This window comes from Ceratotherium simum, chromosome 18, assembly GCF_057802395.1.
Source record: "Ceratotherium simum simum isolate JZ-2026a chromosome 18, ASM5780239v1, whole genome shotgun sequence".
Lineage (NCBI taxonomy): Eukaryota > Metazoa > Chordata > Mammalia > Perissodactyla > Rhinocerotidae > Ceratotherium > Ceratotherium simum.
Genome location: NC_141917.1, coordinates 8,827,936 through 8,849,312, shown reverse-complemented (window position 1 = coordinate 8,849,312; position 21,377 = coordinate 8,827,936). Strand labels below are relative to the sequence as shown.

The following is a 21,377-nucleotide window of genomic DNA, read 5'->3' as shown; positions in this document are numbered from 1 at the left end:
CTCTTACTTGAATAGGGAAAGAAAAAACACAAGACAAGAATCCACGGTAATAACAGTTATATTAAATGTCAAAATAAAAATTACTTTGTGTTTACATCTGGAATTGAGATGTCCAATCTCCACTGTTTCTCCAGAGAACTAACAGGAAAAATCACCTAAAAACATGGAGCTTTTTTAAGGCTAGCTATACATAAACTTCACATTGACATTTTCCTTTAGTTTTCATCTCATCTGTTAGCAATAATAGTTTAAAAATCAAACATAATTTGCTAATAAACAAATGCACACTCCATACTATGACCATTTGATAACAGGTCATGTAAAACTAACCCCAAATGTTGATTTGTCTTCAATTTATAAATAGTAAAAATGAAGCAAAAAAGGTCTTCTTTCCTAATTAACTTCCTTGAAGACTTTTAGCCCAATGTAAAATGAAGCAAAACTATTATTTAAAAAAATTCCACGTGAAGAAGGGCAGCAATACTAGCACTCTCTGACCTAGAGGTTTTAAATATTTATAAGACTATTGGTTAATAATAAAATCTTGATGCTACCCAAGTAAATATTATGCCAGCAAATGCTTTCCTTATGAAAGTATCCAGCTTTTTGAAAACAACAGGACAAAGCACAACTGAGAAACCAGGGGAAATCCTTCAGGAAGACAAGATAAAGTTATCTGCCAGTGAATGGAGGGCAACTTTTTGACCATTCATATGTTATTTTCTTTTTTACAAAATATAAGATTCATTTAAAATTTTGTAGAATAACAATTTTTAATCTTTTATGTTATCTGCCTAGATGTCTTTCTGGTAAAACAGATAAATGTGTTTCAATGACTTTATATCAAGATCTACAAATTCTCTGGACAATTAAAAAAGAAACCTAAATTAACATAATCAAATTATAAGCCCAATTTGATAATATTTTCTCCCAAAGAGAACAATTTATATAGACATACACCACGATGGGTGGCATTATGTTTTAAAATGCACCTAATTTTTTACAGCAGGACTAAATTTCTAAGTAAAGGTAGGGCTAGCAAAGACCTTATTTCAAATACAAGAGAAAAGGCTGCTAAAAAGTGCCAAAAAGTGTAACACTGAATCCTGTGTCAAGCTCTTTTTTGATACTGATGTTTTAAAATATATTTTAAAGTAAAGTAACACTCACCACCTTGGGAAAATTTGTTGAAATATAAAACAACCATAACATATTGCTTTGATTTTGGTAGCTTATGTTTGGCTGACGTTCATATTTTAAAAAATCCTCAGATTTGAGTCTATGGATTTTAATACCATATGGAAATTCTTTTATGGTTTCTGAAGACCTATGCTGTCCATTTTCTCTGAGATCTTCTAAGTTACCATTCAACAACAAACACCACCCTTACAATAAACCATTATCATTAAATACTTGGATCATGTGCCCAACCATTCTCACTATTTCTCTAAACTTCTACCTTGAAGCTTTGGTTACAAGGGAAAATGAAGTTTGTAAGTGTTCAGTGTTCTGAGATTTTACAGCACGTTTCCAATGAAATACATTCTGTACTCCTATGTTAAAAGGCCAGCTCAGCCAGCTTCCTTCTGCACAAATAAAATCAGGTTGGTTTTATTTGTAGTTTTATTCTGTAAACAAAAAGCTCTGGAGACTCTGGGATTTACTCATGGAAAACGAGGAGAAATGTACTCCCTAATCCTCACCCACTGATGCACTAACTAGCAGGACTAGGTGTTCTAACCAGTCTTCTCTAATGCTGTCCATCTAAGACCACAAACCACATCTACACTTAACAAACATCTCAGTACGTCCTAATTCCACTAAGATGCAGTATCGTTGGCAAAATTATTCTGTAAGATCGATGATCTGGCATGGCCACTGCTGCCAAAAAGAAAAAAAGATAGCTGTGTGTGGGAAAAGGGGATGGAGGGGGAACTTCTTTTGGACTTTTTTTTTCCTCTAAGTATAGACATGCCCCTAACAAGCACAAAAACCCACTCCCAATGCTGATCACTAGGAATATTAAATTATCAAAATTAAAAATAATCTCGTCACCTAACACAAGATACTATACAATATTATAAACATAGACACATGAAAAAAAATCAGGCAGTAGAAAATGTACAACAGCTTTGGTGTTATACAAAATAACTTCCAAAAACGATTGACAGTGAAGCACAAAGTTCATGTTTTCTTACCACAGACACTCCACACTGCTGATTTCTACTTGTTTCCTTTTACATTCTTGGTAAGGTCTGAGTAGCCAAGACGGACAGAATGTATGGTTTACTTAATAAGCACTGCTAGGAACACCAAGATGTTGCGCTCCAAAAGATGTCATTAAAAAGTCTTGCCTCTGCACTATGGCTCTGTGGTACGTTTCCTGTCAAGATCACAGCAGGTCCAAAATAAAGTGACAACTAGATTTAATAAATTAATATACATTTTGTTTAAAGATGTACAATGCACATTCTGTTTAATCCAAGGTTGAGGGTATCCAGGAACTTCTATTTACACATATTACAGATCTCGGACAGCAATGATGTCAGAAGATGGAGGACGGGCAGCAGAGCCTTGCAGTGCTGCTCTCTGAATGCTGAGAACACAAGTCAAATACATTTAACTTAAAAACAATGCTGAGAGATCACTGGGAAAAATCTCCAAAAAGAGAAGTCCACAAAAAAGGACACGTAAAGGCAAGGGGAAGGTCAAGGTAGTTGAGACAACCTCTTTATTCTTGGGACGACTGTGGAGGTGGTGGAGATGTGCCTTGTTTGCCAGACTTCCGTTCATAGTTCACGAGGCGTTGGCCCACAAGGTATCTAGGTTGTAAAAGCAGGGTGGTTACTCTCTTATATGATCTCACATAGTAAAACATTCTTCCTAAGAACAGCCAGTGATAGTTTTTAAAATACAAATCAGATCACTTCACTCCCACTTTAAACCCTTCAATGGTTAGGTAGGTAGAAGGGGAGTCTATAATGAACACCTGCAAAAGGCACAGAAGCAGGCACCTCATTGTGAGGTATGGTTTGTAGGGAGACAGGAGAGCAGCAAAGGTCAGAAGGCCTCAGAAGCTGTGCAATGGAGCACACGCTCCAGTCCATGGGTTAGGGGATCTCATAAACTCAGACACTTGGAGGCCAGAGGTGGGGAAGGGAGAGTAAACTTATTCAGGAGATTTATCTGCTATGGATCATATTTTATAAAACAGCTTAGTGACAGATCCAAAGAAACGGACTGGAAACACGATAATCAGAAATCTGGGCAGGGAGGAAAGTAGGACCTGAAAAGTTCTAGCTCTAGAGAAAAGGAGAAATCAAAGGACAAAAGACTTCAATGAGGTCAAAGGGGAGATGGCAGAGAAGTGAGCGTATGTGAACAACAGAAGGTAGGCGGTTACAGTCCAAGAACAGGGCATTAAGTGTTCCCAACTTATGTGATGTGATGACAGGGAGGTTATGGCAGAGGGTGCAGGACTGTAGAAATAGACACAGAAGTTACTATGGTCGGAATGACAAGGCTGGAGGTCCTCCACCAGGACACTGCATCCCTGTGACAAGGGCAGAAGCTGTAAAGGAGAAGCAGCGATGTGCCTCACTAAATGTGCGGAACTGGCCTGGAGGCTGACCCCTGGGGGACAGTGCGTGACAAAGCTGATGGCAATGAGCAGGTGGGTACAAATGTGCTAGGTACCCATCTGGAGGGAGCAATGCAGATCAAGGAGCCCCTAGTAAGACCTTACGCATCTGACTAAGAGTGGGAGAGTAAAGCCAGCATGTGACAGGGCTGCCAGGGAGCTGGGGTCTTTGAGACTCAGTTTACTCATCAATAAAATGAGAACAACAGGCCTATGTCTTATGATTGTTGTCAGAAAGAGAAAACATGCAAAAGTCTTGGTAACAAAGGCCTGGCATGTGCGGAGGGCTCAGTGTGGTAACTTTCTCCACCCTGACTTTCATCTGTCACTTTTCTGGCAACACACATAAGCCTAATGAGATATTTTGGCAGTTTATGTCAAGTAGCTTAATATTTCACTTTTTAAAACATTTCACTAATCTTACTGCTTCTTCATCCATAATATCACTGTTCAATCCTTTTTTTCTGTCTTACTGATTCTTTTCCTGAAGTTAACCACTCCTTACCCCACTGTTCCCCAACCAACTAGCGTTTTTTTAAAACTGTATTCTGTAAACGTTTTAAATAGCAACTGAGTAATATCTGACATAATACACATAGCACTATCTGACACACACATAATCACAAACCCTATCAAGATATGCCAAGAAAGGGGTTAGCATTATGACAATCAAAAAGCAATAAAAAACACAGAGACAAGCAATGTTAACTTGCCCAGGATCAAAAAGTAACTCAGTGGCAGAATAAGGAGACTGAACCCATACACAACTCTGTCTATTACGCTACCGCCCTCTCATGCCCCCAGTCCACCACGTGCATGCACACACACACTCAGCACCCCCTACAGATCCAACACTACTAGAGAGTGGATATACTACGGCAGGCAAGACATGCCCTCCATGGAGTCTGCAGTTCAACAGTTTTCTGCATGAAGAAATAGAAGGGAGAGATTAATAGAGTACACTGAGCTGCAAGAAAAGAGCAGAAAATAACAAGTAAAAAATGATGAGATGTGGGTGGGAAAGGACCACTGGGGAAGGGCAGGTGACAGGCGTGAAGAAGAAACAGCAGAAAGCTCCCCAGGGCACATCTTGTTTGCATTCTGTCTGCAGTGTTCACTCCTCTGCCAAAACAAGTGAGAAACACTGACTCTCATCACTGAAACCCCCTCGTCATCCTTCCATGGTTGACAGAACTTTGTACTCTGCCTAAGTGTACTCGTGCTTTTTACCATCAGTAAACTCTTTGAAGAAGCCCTGAACACTCTAAATTTCATTCTTAAAAATATTACAGGGGGCCGGCATAGCGGCTAAGTTCACGAACTCCGCGTTGGTGGGCGGCCCGGGGTTCGCAGGTTCAGATCCCATGCATGGGCTGAGGCACCGATTATCAAGCCATGCTGTGGCGGCGTCCCATATAAAGGGGAGGAAGATGGGCACGGATGTTAGCCCAGGGCCAATCTTGAAGAGGACTGGCAACAGATGTTAGCTCAGGGCTAATCTTACACTCTCTCTCTCTCTCTCTCTCTCTCTCTCCAGGCATACCTCAGACATACTGCCGGTTCGGTGCCAGATCACCACAACAAAGCGAATATGGCAATAAAGTGATTCACACGACTTTTTTGGTTTCCCAAGGCATACAAAAGTTATGTTTACACTACACAGTAGTCTATTAAGCCTGCAATAGCATTATGTCTAAAAAAAAAGTACATACCTTAATTTAAAAATACTTTATTGCTAAGAAAAAAAAACGCTAACCATCATCTGAGCCTTCTGCAAATCGTCATCTTTTTGCTGGTGGAGGGTGCCTCGCCTCAATGTTGATGGCGGCTGACTGATCAGGGTGGTGGCTGTAGCAATTTCTTTTTTGTTTGTAAAGATTTTATTTATTTTCCCCTCAAAGCCCCAGTAGATAGTTGTATGTCATAGCTAGCTGCACATCCTTCTAGTTGCTGTATGTGGGACGCGGCCTCAGCATGGCCGGAGAAGCAGTGTGTTGGTGCACGCCCGGGATCTGAACCCGGGCCGCCAGCAGCGGAGCGCGCACACTCAACTGCTAAGTCACGGGGCCAGCCCTGTGGCAATTTCTTAATCAGACAATAATGAAGTCTGCTGCACTGACTGACCCTTCTTTCAGAACGGTTTCTCTGCAGCGTGGGATGTTTGACAGCATTTTACCCACAGCAGAACTTCTTTCAAAATTGGGGTCAATCCTCTCAAACCCTGTCGCTGCTTTATCAGCTAACTTTAAGTAATATTCTAAATCCTCTGTCATCATTTCAACAATCTTCACAGCATCTTCACCAGGAGTAGTTTCCACCTCAAGAAACCACTTTGTTTGCTCATCCATAAGAAGCAACTCCTCATCCATTAAAGTTTTATCATGAGATTGCAGCAATTCAGTCACATCTTCAGGCTCCACTTCTTTTTTTTTTTTTTGTGAGGAAGATCAGCCCTGAGCTAACATCCATGCTAATCCTCCTCTTTTTGCTGAGGAAGACCAGCTCTGAGCTAACATCTATTGCCAATGCTCCTCTTTTTTTCCCCAAAGCCCCAGTAGATAGTTGTATGTCATAGATGCACATCCTTCTTAGTTGCTGTATGTGGGACGCGGCCTCAGCATGGCCGGAGAAGCGGTGCATCGGTGCGCGCCCAGGATCCGCACCCGGGCCACCAGTAGTGGAGCCTGCGCACTCAACCGCCAAGCCACAGGGCCGGCCCCCAGGCTCCACTTCTAATTCTAGTTCTCTTGCCATTTCCACCACATCTGCAGTTACTTTCTCCACTAAAGTCGTAAACCCCTCAAAGTCATCCATGAGGGCTGGAGTCAACTTCTTACAAACTCTTGATGTTGATATTCGACCTCTCCCCACGAATCACAAATGTTCTTAATGGCATCTAGAATGGTGAATCCTTTCCAGAAGGTTTCAATTTACTTTGTCCAGATTCATCAGAGGAATCACTATCTATGGCAGCTATAGCATTATGAAATATTATTTCTTAAATAACAAGACCTGAAAGTCAAAATTACTCCTTGATCCATAGGCTGCAGAATAGATGTTGTGTTAGCAGGCATGAAAACAACATTAATCTCATTGTTCATCTCCATCAGAGCTCTTGGGTGACCAGGTACACTGTCAATGAGCAATAATATTTTGAAAGGAATCTTTTTTCCTGAGCAATGTACTTAAAATATCCAGTAAACCATGTTGTAAACAGATGTGTTATCATCCAGGCTTTGCTGTTCCATTTATAGAGCACAGGCAGAGCAGATTTAGCATAATTCTTAAGGGCCCTAGGATTTTTGGAATCGTAAAGGAGCACTGGCTTCGACTTCCAGTCATTAGCTGTATTAGCCCCTAACAAGCAAGCTGGCCCATCCTCTGAAGCTTTGAAGCCAGGCATTGACTTCTCTCTAGCTATAAAAGTCCTAGATGGCATCTTCTTCCAAAATAAGGCTGCTTCATCGACATTGAAAATCTGTTGTTTAGTGTAGCCACCTTCATTAATGATCTTAACTAGATCTTCTGGATAACTTGCCGCAGCTTCTACATCAGCACTTGCTGCTTCACCTTGCACTTTTATGTTATGGAGATTGCTTCTTTCCTTAAACCTGATGAACCAACCTCTGCTAGCTTCAAACTTTTCTTCTGAAGCTTCCTCACCACTTCTCTCAGCATTCATAGAATTGAAGAGTTAGGGCCTTGCTCTGGATTAGGCTTCAGCTCAAGGGAATGTTGTGGCTGGTTTGATCTTCTATCCAGACCACTATAACTCTCCGTACCAGCAATAAGGCTGTTTTGCTTTCTTATCATTCGTGTGTTCACTGGAGGAGCAGTTTTAATTTCCTTCAAGAACTTGTCCTTTGCATTCACCACTTAGCTAACTGACACAAGAGGCCTAGCTTTCGGTCTGTCTCAGCTTTCAACATGCCTTCCTCACCAAGCTTAATCATTTACAGCTTTTGAATTAAAGGGAGAGACATGCGACTCTTCCTTTCACTTGAACATTTAGAGGCCACTGTAGGGTTATTAACTGGCCTAATTTTAATACCGAGGAGAGGGAGAGAGACAGGAGAACGGCCAGTCGGTGGAGCAGTCAAAACACATGCAACATTTATCAATTAAGGTTGCTGTCTTATATGGGGGTGGTTCATGGTGCCCGAAAGCAATTACATTGGTAACATCAAAGACCACTGATCACAAGCACCATAACAAATGTAATAATAATGAAAAAGTTTGAAATATTATGAGAGTTACCAAAATGTGACACAGACACAAAGTGAGCAAATGCTGTTGGAAAAATGGTGCTGATCGACTTGCTCAACACAGGGTTGCCACAAACATTCAATTTGTTTAAAAAATGCGGTATCTGTGAGGTGCAATAAAGCGAAGCGCAATAAAATGGGGTATGCCTGTACTCTTAAGAGTCATCAGGGTAAATAAAATGACCACATAATTTGTTGTCCAAATCGAGGCACTCACGAGTAAAAGGGGGTGATGTCAAAATAATGACAAGCCAGCATGTGTAAGGGGGCAAACAAGGACAGATAGTTATAAACTCACTTTCTCTGCTAGACACCATTAAAGCAAAAGACTCAGCCTTCCGTTAGGACACAGAAGGTCAAACGGCTGTTATCCCCGGAAAGTGTTTTCCTTGGCTGTCCTCAATCTCTCACTGAGGTCAGGTCGTAGAGTTTCCTCAAAACAGAGGGTCCCCAACACTTCTGCAGTAACTTTACAGCCTTTCTCAGCAATGGTCAGAGTAACCCAATGGCCTTTGGTTGCAACAAGGGCTTAGGCAGGTATTGCCAATTCCTAATGTAGGCTTCTTATTGTTATCTAAAAACTGAAAACTATTTGTATTTGAAATTAAAAAATCTTCTTGCCCAAACCAGTTTCTCTCAGTCTTTTTTGTCTCCATAAATGACAACTCCATATTTCCAGTTGCTCAGCCCAACTGAGTCCTGGATAATGCTCCCTTTCACATCCTACATCCAATCTGTTAACAAATCTTGTTAATTCTACCTCAAAATATATACAGAATCTGAGAACTTTTTCCTCTTATGATTTATCACATTAGACACAAAAATTAAGAAATGAGACACCTTAACAAGAGTGGCTAGATCAATGGAAGTCTAGACTTACTTGTCATTTTTAATATGTTCATAAAGGCGCTTAAACTGGCGGACCTGGAAGGACAAGATTCCCATCAATACCACGACCATCAGTAAAAATGGATAAATCCGCCGGTGGACCAAGTTTTGCATTTCTGCAGTTACACCTGTAAAACCACAAAAAAAAAAGAAAATTCTAAGTGTATCAGAATGACAGTGAATGAAAATATGTTCTTTCCCTAAGAAGAGGGGACTGGTGGTTGCTTAACTGAAACTCACTGTGTACAAAACGGAGTGAGGCAAGGAGTGAAGTCAAACTGGAGCCAGTCACAGCCAGAGGAGAAGCCTTGTCAACTATGCCAAGGAGATGGACTGTGTTTTAAAGGCCACACAAGAACCAATGACAGGATGTTCACCAAAGAGGAACAATGAGAATCATTCTTTTGAAAGGTCATCGTGGCCGCAGTGTAGAGAATGAATGGCGCCTTCAAAGCAGGGAAACCAGATAGGAGGCTGCTGACATTAAGGTGAGAGCTGATGTATGCCTCAAGGAGAGCCATGGGCAAAGGCGCCAGAGACGAGAGACTGGGTTCTGGAGATCAGATTAGTGGGACCTGGAGACCATTTTGAGTACGAGAGAGCAGAGAGGCTCAGGTAACATGGATGACCTTCAAGGTTTCTGACTTATGTAACTTGCTGATGATAATGCTAGTCACTAAGAGGAAATTCAGGAGAAAAAAAGATCTGGAGGGGGAAAATCTGTGCATTATAATTTTGAACATATGCTGGGTTTAAGGTCCTGTGAGGATTCTTCAGTACATAATTGATAAGACAACGTCTAGTTGCTGAAGTGTCACAAATTAGCTTCTCCTCTTTGGTTTTATGTGAAAGAACATGTTTTTAAGTAAATAAAACCACACTTTTCCTTAATCTTATAAGTATGTGATCACAGCACTTCCAGTCAGGAGAAGACAACATGAAGGAAAATCTGTTCCTGCCTATTTTGAGGAGAGTGTAAATGTCAATACTTTCTCACTGCCTAGAGAAAAAAATTGTACCAGAGCTTTATGATCCTCCTAATCTTGCCCTGAGTTGTCAAATCTAAGAAAAACAGTCTTTTGATATCATTCTTTTAGCTGGATTTATATTTACAAATAAAGCATTAGGAGCCAGCCAGACTATGACACTAGCAGTGACAAGAATGTAACGATGTTAATAAAGGTGCTCTCTCAAGCTCCCCAGCCAGCATTACCCACCTAGTAAAGGAACGACACCAGATGCTATGACGTACGGTACACACAGGGAAAGTAAGAGCACGGAGATCACTGGTGCTGCCAGTTTACGAATGATATAGTGAAGGTCAATGTTCCGAATGCCATTTGCATAAACCTGAGAAACACGGGGAAAAAGATTAGAACAAGGATATAAGACAAATTCCTCCAGGTTAACAGAGCCATCTCTACTGAATCTAAGCCACAAGGAGCTGAATCTACCAGGCCAAAAGGATTCAAATTAGTTATTTTTTTCCCAACTCAAGGCAAATTCTGGAACACAAACATAAGTATGGTGCCCATAAGTTTTAAAGAAATGCATTTACTTCCTTACACGTTGCATTTAACTGTGCTAAGAATGAAATAATAAGACACTAGTCTAGAATCATAATTACACTAGGCTTGCACTGTACAATACCAGATGGCATCCAATAATATTAGCTGAAGATCACATAACTTGAAGGAACTTCATACATATCTTGTGTAAGAGGGATCTGTGTTATTACCCAAGATTGCATTCATTTTATCTGAATATAAGAAAACATTATAAACAGGAAACATGTTTCTGAAAAGCTTGTATAAACCAAATTTTAATGAATCAAAAGGTATTTTATGTAAAAATTTAGAGTGAAAGAACTCTACAGTGAATATTTTTTTTAAGTTCAAGAATTTCTAGAATATTTTCAGGAAGTTCTATTGGATAGTACTGCAGAGGAAAGAATGGAAGTGGGAAAACCTTGGGAATAACGGGAAATAAAGACGGCATGAAAAGAGGGAAAAACAGAAGAGCACTGCTCTTGTTTTTTCCTCTGCACTTCAACCTCCCGTGGCCCACAATCACATGGCATGGGGCAACTCCACCCCTCCCTCAGAAGTGGGATCCCTCAGAAGTAGGCTGGAGCATTCAGATGTGAATGACAAAGAGGCAGAACCCTCCAAAGGCACACTTCCTATCCCAAAGAAACCTATTAAACCAACAGCATTTAAATTAATACAGCAAGGCATCCCAGTGTTTCTCAATCGTTTTAAACTTACACACCGTTTGAGAAAAGAATGCATCAGAGAACAAAATATAAAGATCAACAGCCTCCAGCTGTGACTAAACCTTTATTCTCCACGTTCCTTTGCAAGGGCCAGAGTCTCCCCTGGAGACTCCAGAGTGGACTGGCAAGCACTCCTATCATGAACGGATGTGCTGCCATGCACCCCATATCCGGCACACTTCAGATCAGCCCACACTTGCGAGAGGTGTGCAAATATATGGCAATTCCCTGGCTCTCCCCACCCCTACAAATCTCCAGGTACAGGAATTTTGTTGGTGATTTTCTTGTGTATACTGGGTGGAAAACTACCGTCGTTATTTCCTATACATCAAAAGGAAGTATTCCTTTACTGCTACAGAACTGTAACACCTCATTTATTTGGCACTGACCTAAAGATAAGAGGGTTGTCCACAAGTACATTTTCTAGATTAACTAAAACTTAAAGAAGTAAGTACCAAAATCTGTTATGCTGGTTATTTTGGATTAGAAATCTTTCTAAAATGAATTACCATACTTCCCAGCCTTATTATCAAAGTATAGAAGCACAATCTATCTTTTTCAAGGTTATCACCACAATGACCAAATTATCTGATGGTTCCATAATGCAGGAAGTCTTACGTACTACATAGCTAGAATATTCCCAAAAACCTCTGCTTTTTAAATCTATTATTTTTTCTGCCTTTTCCTTTATTTATTGCCTCAAACAATAACCTCTTTTCTCTACTACAGGTTTAGAAACCTAAATACCAAGCCTTCATCAGAACTCCTGCCCTGAAAAAAAAAAAAAACACCGGCTAATTTTTGCCTTTACTTTGGACAGGATTCTAGGTACTTTAAGCTACTGGTTAACCTTCAGATAAGGAAAGTCTTAAGAGTAGCTGATGAAAATTCATGGTGACAAAACAGCAAACTGCCTTCTCCTTTTTAAAAAAGATAGTTATATATGCTCATTAGAGAAAATGTAGAAAACTGGAAAAATGAAACATAAGAATCCCATCAGCCAAACATAATCACTATCACTCCCAGTCTTTTTCTGAAAACCAATTTTGCTTACCTGCTCAATTACAGTTTTCAACCACCACTGAGGACCCATCAGTGTTATTGCTGCAATGATTTTGGCATGCAGGACTCCAAGTGCCCAGTCCTAGGGTAATAAAAACCATTTAACAGATTTTTGTTTGTTTTTAGCAATAAACTCAGCATAGAGGCTATACAATATTCTTGCATTATTTCGTTTCAAAACAGAAGTTCTGCAGGATTAGTAACAGTTTTACAGAAGACTAATATATGCTGGAAAATCCAAGGAATTTTTTCCCCCAACAGCTCAAGTTTAATGTTTCTATCAAAGCTCAGTATCTTTCAGAAATCTACATTATTTTCCCAAAAGAATTAGGAAAGTGTGGACATTAATGAAGATCTCAACAAGCCAACAAAAAAAACAATGTCATGATTTTATTCCATCAAACTATCCTCAGGATGTTTTACTGGTTTTGGCTGAGCTAATTATGTCAAATTAAGACTTTGGAGCCATGTTTGGCCTGAAGAAACCATCCCAAAGGTTCACAGAGAGCTTCTTGATTGGAGCATTCACAGTTTTGCTGAACAGTTATTAGAACCTCTGCTGCGCCACAGCAGGCTCCTCACTGTGCCTCTGGCCTGCCCACCCCCACTCTCCACCACGGAGAGTGGAGTGATCACTACCCCCAACGCCCACCAAATGATCTCTTCAAGTCAAATCAGATTATGTAAGACTTCCCTGCTTACAACCCTCAAGTCCTTAGCATGGCACACAAAAGGCCTTCATAACCTAGTCTCTGCATATCTTTTTAAAAAAATAGATGTATTAAAAAAAGTAACACGGAGGGGCCGGCCCCATGGCTTAGTGGTTAAGTGCGCACGCTCCACTACTGGCAGCCCAGGTTTGGATCCCGGGCCTGCACCGACGTACCGCTTCTCCAGCCATGCTGAGGCCACGCCCCACATATAGCAGCTGCAAGGATGTGCAACTATGACATACAACTCTCTACTGGGGCTTTGGGGGAAAAAAAGTAAAAAAAAAAAAAATAAAAAGTAACACATAACATTTAGATCTATTCTTATATAAAACTGAAAGCTCTAGAGAAGGCTGGAGCTCTCCATGACCACCAGCCCAAATCCTGATCCCTGCCCAGCAATAACCATGGCTAACATTTGGTATGTACTCTCCACATTTTTTCCCTATGCATTTATCTATATCTATACATATGTGCCCCATAGAAAATATATAGGATCATTTTCATATGGATTTTGCTCATACTGTTCTTCCTCCTCTTCACTGTCCATCATCTTGGAGCTAATGTTCCGATTTAGTGGTTTGGTTGGTTAGTTTTCTAAGCATCTTCTTCAAATGGGGTGAGAGGTTGATACATGCACTGAATTCACGCATATCCTCAAATATTGTTCTTCGTCCTGACGGATGGCTGAATGACATTTTGCCTGGGTACAGGAAGCTTGGTTTTTGTCCCTTTTATTTCTACAGTGCTACAGATAAAAGTTCATTGCCGGTATGATTTTTTTTTTGAAGCTTATGATTTCTCTCTACCCTTAGAATTCAGCAATTTTATGAAGATACACTGAAATATGTGTTCTTCTCATCAACTTCATCTCATCAACCTCCATTTCACCAGATTTGATGAGCCCTTTCTCTTTTTTTTTTTTTTTTTTTTTTTTTTAAAGATTTTATTTATTTTATTTTTTTCCCCCCAAAGCCCCAGTGGATAGTTGTATGTCGTAGCTGCACATCCTTCTAGTTGCTGTATGCGGGACTCGGCCTCAGGATGAACGGAGAAGTGGTGCCTCAATGCGCACCCGGGATCCGAACCCAGGCCACCAGCATCGCAGCGCGCGCACTTAACCACCAAGCCACAGGGCCGGCCCAGATGATGAGCCCTTTCAACCTAGAGAATTAGGTTTTTCTTCAACTCAGTTAAATTTTTCTTCAACCTAGAGAATTAGGTTTTTCTTCAACTCAGTTAAATTTTTCTTCTATTTTTGTTTCAATGCTGCTTCATTTTCGCATTCTGGAACCCATATCGTGGGTATGTTAAGACTCCTGGATGTATCTTCCAATACCTTTATCTTTTCCCCACCATTTCCTTTTCTTCAGTGTTTTTTTTTTTTTTGTGAGGAAGATCAGCCCTGAGCTAACATCCTATGCCAATCCTCCTCTTTTTTGCTGAGGAAGATTGGCCCTGGGCTAACATCCATGCCCATCTTCCTCTAGTTTATATGGGATGCCGCCACAGCACGGCTTGACAAGTGGTGCGTCGGTGCGTGCCCAGGATCCGAACCTGTGAACCCCGAACCACCAAGGCGGAACACTCGCACTTGACCGCTGCACCACCGGGTCAGCTCCCCTTTTCTTCAGTTTTGCTCTCTGCCTCGCATAGGTGTTCCAGGCCTCCAATCTGAGCCTCAGTGGTGACTATCCACATCTTTAATTCATCTACTCAATTTGTTTGAAATCCATACTATATAGCGCCACAACAATTTCACTTTGTTTTATTGCTGTTGTGTGTGCATACACACATACTGCCCTCAACCTCCTGTGTTTTTATTCTTTTATTTGGATGCTCATGGCTCCATAAGCAGTTCCCTGTCACTGAGTAGGTGTTCTGATTGCTCTGCCTGACCTTTCTTTCTGTGGCTGCTGGGCCCCACTTAGATAAAGCATTCATTATTTCTCTCTGCAGGCTCAATGAGCCTCAGGTCAGACTAAGAATATTCTAAAGGGCTGCAAGAGGATCTTTTAGCCCTTTAGACCTTTGGGACAGCAAGCCAACAGACCCCTAATGAGACGTGCAGAAAGCCTTCCTGCTTTTTCTGCACCCTCCCAGGGGAAGGCAGGCAAGAGTCAACCTACCAATTCAGCTTCCTCGAGTCCAGAAGTCACCCAAGAGTGGTTAATGTTCACCTGAGGAGGTCCACAGATTGCCATGGTTCAAGCTCTTTCAAGATCCACTGTGTTCCAGTCCTTTTCCACAGGACAGGACACACCACACTAGCTCCTCTGCTAGAATTCCAAAAGAGCCCCGTCTCCCACAGATCTGCAGCTGCTCGACGCAGGAAAGGTAAGGGGCTTAGAGTCAGGAATGGTGAAAAGCAAGCTGTCCTTTCAAACTTCGGGGTTTTATCCAGAATATTAAGGATATCATGCTGTACATGTGTGTCTACAGCTTGCGTTTTCCTCTACTCAAAAAGCATCTTAGCGCTATCTACAGTAAAACATACAGCTCTACTTCGCTCTTTTAAACTGCTGCACTGAATTCCAAAGCAAAGATATACTACATTTTATTTAATCATTCTCTACTGATGGACATCTGGGTTGCTTCTAATTTTTTTTGACATTATAAAAAATGATATAATAGCAGGAGCAGCCCTGTTTGTGCCACCTTCTGCACACACATCAATGTTTCTTTGCAACAGATTCTGAAAAGCGAAACTACTGGGTCAAAACATATAAGCATTCTTAAAATTGGATAGTTGCAAGTAATCCTCTGAGGTGACAACATTAGGTACTGTCAAGACCACCAAGAACACTCATGTAACTGAACAAGTTGCATTTACTATTACTGCAGTGAGGGAGAACACACTGTATGGGGAACTTGGAGCACTTAGTCAGAAAGTGTTAGGAAAGGCTTCTTACACCATTTCGACTTGTGCGAGGTGATCTGGGGAGGATTTAAGGAAGCAGGGCCCTGCTCTGTGTCAGATGCTATTAGAAAGCAGAGGTAACCTACAATTGGGTATCTTAACAAACCTTACCCAGAAGAAGGGACAGACTGAGGCTAAAACTGTAGTTGGTAACAAAGCAGCAACCAATCATGTCACCCAGGATAAGGGGCTACGTTTGTGGTTCGGACAATGCTCTTGTTTTGCCTGTGTTCAGACATGACTACAGAGGGGTCTTGTTTTCGTCTTGATCCATCAAGGTCACAGAGTGGCCCTGTGTGATGCTGATGTTCTGTGAAATTGTTTCTGCCCAACAGGAGAACACCAAGGCCCAGCTGATAGTACCAGGCCAGCTCCTGGGTGTCTGGGCTGCTCTGCTCTTTTTCAGTGCTGCAGACTCACATACTATCTGTCTGCTGCATTTGCAGTGATCAGTGGGTTAAGGCAGTGTCTGCCTGACCTCTCCACTGTCAAGTTGTGTGTTCCCCTTTGAGATATCAAGTAATGTTTAAGGTGACACTTTGCCACCACGCAAATTACCACTTCCGCATTGTAGTGGTGTCAAAACATGCCCGCTAATTCCTCCCCCATGGAGTGGTAAGGGTCCACGTCCCCCTTCCCTTGAATCTGGGCCAACCTTTGCAACTTCCTTGTACCCAGTAGAATGTAGTGAAAAGCGATGCTGTAGGACTTCTGAGACGAGGTCATAAAAGGTGATGCCACTTCTGCCTTATTTGTTGGAACACACATTTCCTTGAAGTGCTGTGTAAGAAGCCCAATGCCTTGAGGCTACCAACCTGTAAGGAACCCCAGGTACATCCAGGCACTCCAGCCAACTGCCCAGATGGGGTGCAACCAAAACTAGCATCAACCCTCACACGTGAGTGGTGACGTCTCCAAATGACTCCAGCCACAGCTGTCAAATCACACTCAGCCATTGAGTCTTCCCAGTTGAGGCCTCAGATAACAGGGAGCAGAGATAAACTAATATACCCAGTCTTAATTTCTGACCCACAGACTGTGTACAAAATAAATGGTTGTTCTAAGCCACTAAGTTGTGAGGTAACGCTGCACAGCAACAGTAACTGAAGACCCATAAATGTTCACCTGAGGGGCTCAGCATCCACTGACTATCCTTGCTGGAATCAACTATTTTGTTAACTACTGCAATATTGTGATTTTCTAAGTCTGTAATTTCCTCTACTTTTATTAGCTGACATTATCCTGTAAAAAAACGGCTTTCCTTCAATCACTGATGCTATTTGTGTAGCTGTAATACAGTTCTTACAGAAAGGCACCATATGTGTTTAACTATTTCCCTTTATTACTCATTTTTCTCTCTGATTCTAATCTATGAGCACACCGGATTAGAGGCAGTTCCCTGCATGTGCATGCTCTGTCTCATTTCCTGGAATACACTTCTTCCCTCCCCACTCCCCTGTACTCTACCAGGTAGGTTATCCTTGACATTCTCTCCTACAGAAAACCACATCTGCAACTCCCAAAGCTAGATTAGACACCTCTCCTACACAGTGCCACAGCTCCCTGTGCTCGCTCCAATCACAGCGCATACCTGTGTGCCTGTCTGTCCTACCCACCAGCCTGTAAGGTCCTCAAGAAGTTCCTGCATTAGCCTCACTTCCCTCTGAGTTATACAGTACACCGTTTTGGCACACATAAAAGCACTCAAGTAAATATTTGCTGTTAAATGAAGTTTGTGGAGGTTCTTCATCTGGAAAGTAGAGGAAGTGAAATACATCCCAAATACTTTTCATTTCCAGAAAATTCATTGTAATATACTTAGAGAAGGTAAAAACAAGGCTGGAAAACCTTTGAACGACTGAAGTCGATACCTAGCTCTTTCCCCTAATATCTCTTAAGAGCTCGAGGTCTATGATGTTAACTTCAGGCTCTGCGTACTATAGAAAAGTTAAATTTCTTTTTCTGTGCGCTTTAAGATCTTTGTTGTGACCTACACAGGTTTCCTCAGAACGCTCTTTTTAATAAGCCTATGACTTGGTGGAAAACATGCTGTAATTATTCAAAAGTATAAATTACTGCTTATAGCCTCAAAGCCAAAAAGAGCAGGATATCTAAACCTAACTAAAAGGTGAAAACACATATTAGTTTGTATCTTTAAATATTGGTGAAGCCTAATGAACAGTGACATTTTAACGTATAAAGTAAGGTCTTGTAAAGGAGTTATATGACCTGCATACTTTGAAACAATAGATTAAAATGCATTATTTAATCAATTTTACAAGGGTTCCTAGAAAATAAAAAATTAAGTTCTTCTAAACAAACTGTTCAAAATCATTTTAAAAAATTAAGGATTTTTCTGGGCCCAGCCTGGTGGCATAGTGGTTAAGTTTGCGTGCTCCGCTTCAGCAGCCCAGGGTTCACAGGTTTAGATCCCAGGCACAGACCTACACACCACTCCTTGAGCCACGCTGTGGCAGCATCCCACATACAAAATAGAGGAAGACTGGCACAGATGTTAGCTCAGCGACAATGTTCCTCAAGTAAAAAGAGGAAGACTGGCAACAGATGGCAGCTCAGGGCCAATCTTTCTCATAAAAACAAAAAGGATTTTTCTGATTGCAAATCAATAAAGAAATAACATGAGTCAAAGACACGTATTTACCTGCCATGGGTAAAAAAGAGGAGTCTGATCCAAGGGAACCCTCAAGGGAGCAACAATAACCAGCTCAAACAGGAGCCCCAGCAGGAGAGGGACGACACCAGCCAGCAGCACTGCAACTATCAAAGTCTTCATTATCTATTAAGACATGAGAGGCAGGTCATACAAGAGAGTCTTTCTGACTTTAACCAAACTACTTATTCCATTTGGAAGTTTATTCTTCTTCTTTAACCTGACACCTAACAGAATGAATATATTACCTTAAACAACTTACACACATTTTATGTTACATGTTTAAATGAGATTTGAATGCATAACTATAAAAGCTCATGCTATAATGAAAACATGAAATTAGTATCCATTGTTGTTACAAAATTATAGAAAATGAATTTTATTACATATATTAACCAGGTGGTTTTGCTGTTTTTTTCAATCTCATTCTCAGGAGTAGGCTTTTGTTTGTCCAAGAAAAGCTACTGGTTGTCCCAAGCCCCTGATCCAATGGTGGCCCACCCACCCCTGAGGTGCACTGGTATAGAAGAAGGGCTCTGCATAACCCTAGTTAAGGTAATTAATCAAGCTGATCAAATTGGCTCTCTCTAGAACAGTGAAGTCCAACACAACTTACTATGATGATAGAAATGTCCCATATCTTTGTTGTCCAATATGGTAGCCATTAGCCACATGACTGCTGTATTAGCACAGCTCTAGAATTTCAACCAAGTGACAAAATGAAAATAAAGTAGACACAAAAAAAAGAAGAGATACTATGAAAGAGCCACTACAAAATCCTGACACAGAAATCAGTCTTCAAAGCGGCCTTGAGGTCTGATAACCCTCCCTTTCCTTAAGGTAGCCTCAGTGAGTACGTCTGTTTCAACAAGAGACTAATATGGTACACCTGAAGATGCCGTACTTGCTTCTTTACATGGCAATTTCATGATATGGGAGAATATCAAATGAAAACTGGTATTAGCTGGTTTCTGTATTTTAAACATAGTTAAGTGTCTCATTATCTTATGCATTAATTGGCAATTAAACTCCTCCATTCATAATATACAATGAATCTCATGTTTTTCTTTCAACACTGGATATTAAACTTTCAGTGAAACTGAAATATAAATTCAGATACAAAACTAGACCTGATTATACAAATGAAAAGGCATAAGCAGTGACCTAAAGATATTTACCAGTCAAAGCCAACACTACAATCAACAAACCGCCAAACTTAGCCAATCATCTTACTGTGACATTTTTTCCTCCACCTTTGTGGCAACTAAGTTCTTTATTTAGAGTAATAATTTCCATTACTTACTACACTTTCATATTAGCAAAGACATTCTTGAAGTAGCAATAGACTGTGTAATTAAAAGAATCCCACTTAGACGAAAAACACTGACTTGATCCTGAAGTCAAGATTTTACACATTCAAATAGATCAAAAAATCAAATTTTAGAAAGAATATCATTAAAAGAAATTTCTACTTAAACAAACTGATTTTAAATTCTACAGAATATCTTATTCCTTAAAAACGTACTCAAGCTCCAAAATAAGTTTTCTAATTACATTTCTTACTCAAGGGTCTTACTGGATCACTTAATAGCATGATTTTCTTTTAACCCTAAATACACCCACAACTGTGGTTCTCAGAATGAACCAGAAAGCTACTGTCTTAAAGGAATATTCCTTGTAATTCAAAACATCAACTCGCTTGACACTATCAGCATAATGAAGAAACAAAAGTGAAAAGATTTAAAGAAACGACCGGAGAAATATTCTGTGAAGATCAGTCTTTATGGGTAGAAAAACCTACCATGAGGGACCACTCTTTAACCTTCTGGAAGATCACTCTGCGTCCCTGCGGCATCCACGCCACCAGCACCGTCACCGCCCTTATGGTTAGCCAGCAAACATACAGACCACAGGCAGCTGTGTAGAGCTCATGGATTTTGGCAGTCCCCGTCCAAAATGACATTAACCAACGGCCAGCAAATACTGAAAAGAGAAAGTCTGATAAATGAGACATGTGACTATGTAAAGAGAACTGTACTCCTGACACTCATTTTGTTCTATCAGTATTTTCAATCATTGTAAGTGATTAGTAAAAAGATGTCACGTTTTGATTATCAGTGTTTTCATCAAAAACAAAAAACCAAACCAAAAGAAAAAACCAAAAACAAAAACCCCACAAACTCTAAAGAATGCAATTATTTGACTAAGACACAACCAAAACACAGTGAGTCACTGGGGACGACCTCTCCTGTGACATGCACTCTGACTTGCCATGCCAATTACTTGTTCTTTCAGGACTGAAAAAGCTTGAGGGGGTTGTGTTTTCATTGTTTTTACCACCAAATGAAATCATTATGCACATAATAGGACAAAAGCGGAGAACTTATTTTCTACTATTTGTGCTGTCAATACTTTCAATATTTAGGAACGTTACAAATAATTTAGAGTAACTTGCTTCAATTGGCTTGTTCATCAAGACAGGAAACTAACCTTACTTTAGTAAGAAAACAGGCACAATAACATTTTAAAACACAATAACCAAAGAATATTAACTAATTTTCTTAGGAAAAAAATAAGATCTAAATATACTGAAGCTTAGGAAACAGATTTGAGCGCTAAGGGATTGCCTCACACTGAGACAATTACAATACTCCTTATACTCACAAAAATCTAACTCTGAGGCAAGATCATTTGTATAGCAACTTTCTTCCTATGGTTACTTCTTAATAAGGCTACCTAGAACAGCAAGACCCAAATTTCCAGTGTATTTTTCTATGGATTGATTTCTCCTGAATACAGTACTATCTGTTATTTTTGAATATCTAAAAGGAGTTAGTGGCTGTGCTGAGCATTTTCCATACATTATCTCATTAATCCTCCCAACAAGCTATTACCGCCATTCTGAAGATTAAGAAACAGAGCTCAACAACAGAACCTTGCCCAACC

The 21,377-nt window shown here is 40.5% G+C and overlaps 1 protein-coding gene across 2 annotated transcripts in view; it reads right to left on the bottom strand.

Moving 5' to 3' along the window:
• Window positions 1–42: 42 nt before the first annotated feature.
• Window positions 43–21,377, bottom strand: part of MARCHF6 (membrane associated ring-CH-type finger 6) — an 80,284-nt gene continuing 58,949 nt past the window's right edge. For both annotated transcript variants that reach the window (XM_087443123.1, XM_087443122.1), the window contains 6 exons: window positions 20,233–20,414; window positions 18,423–18,557; window positions 12,123–12,212; window positions 10,011–10,143; window positions 8,786–8,921; window positions 43–2,822 (listed from right to left, as the gene is read on the bottom strand). In XM_087443123.1, coding sequence (XP_087299249.1) covers window positions 2,732–2,822; window positions 8,786–8,921; window positions 10,011–10,143; window positions 12,123–12,212; window positions 18,423–18,557; window positions 20,233–20,414 — 767 coding nt within the window. In that variant the 3' untranslated portion in view covers window positions 43–2,731. The remainder of the gene's footprint in view (window positions 2,823–8,785; window positions 8,922–10,010; window positions 10,144–12,122; window positions 12,213–18,422; window positions 18,558–20,232; window positions 20,415–21,377) is intronic.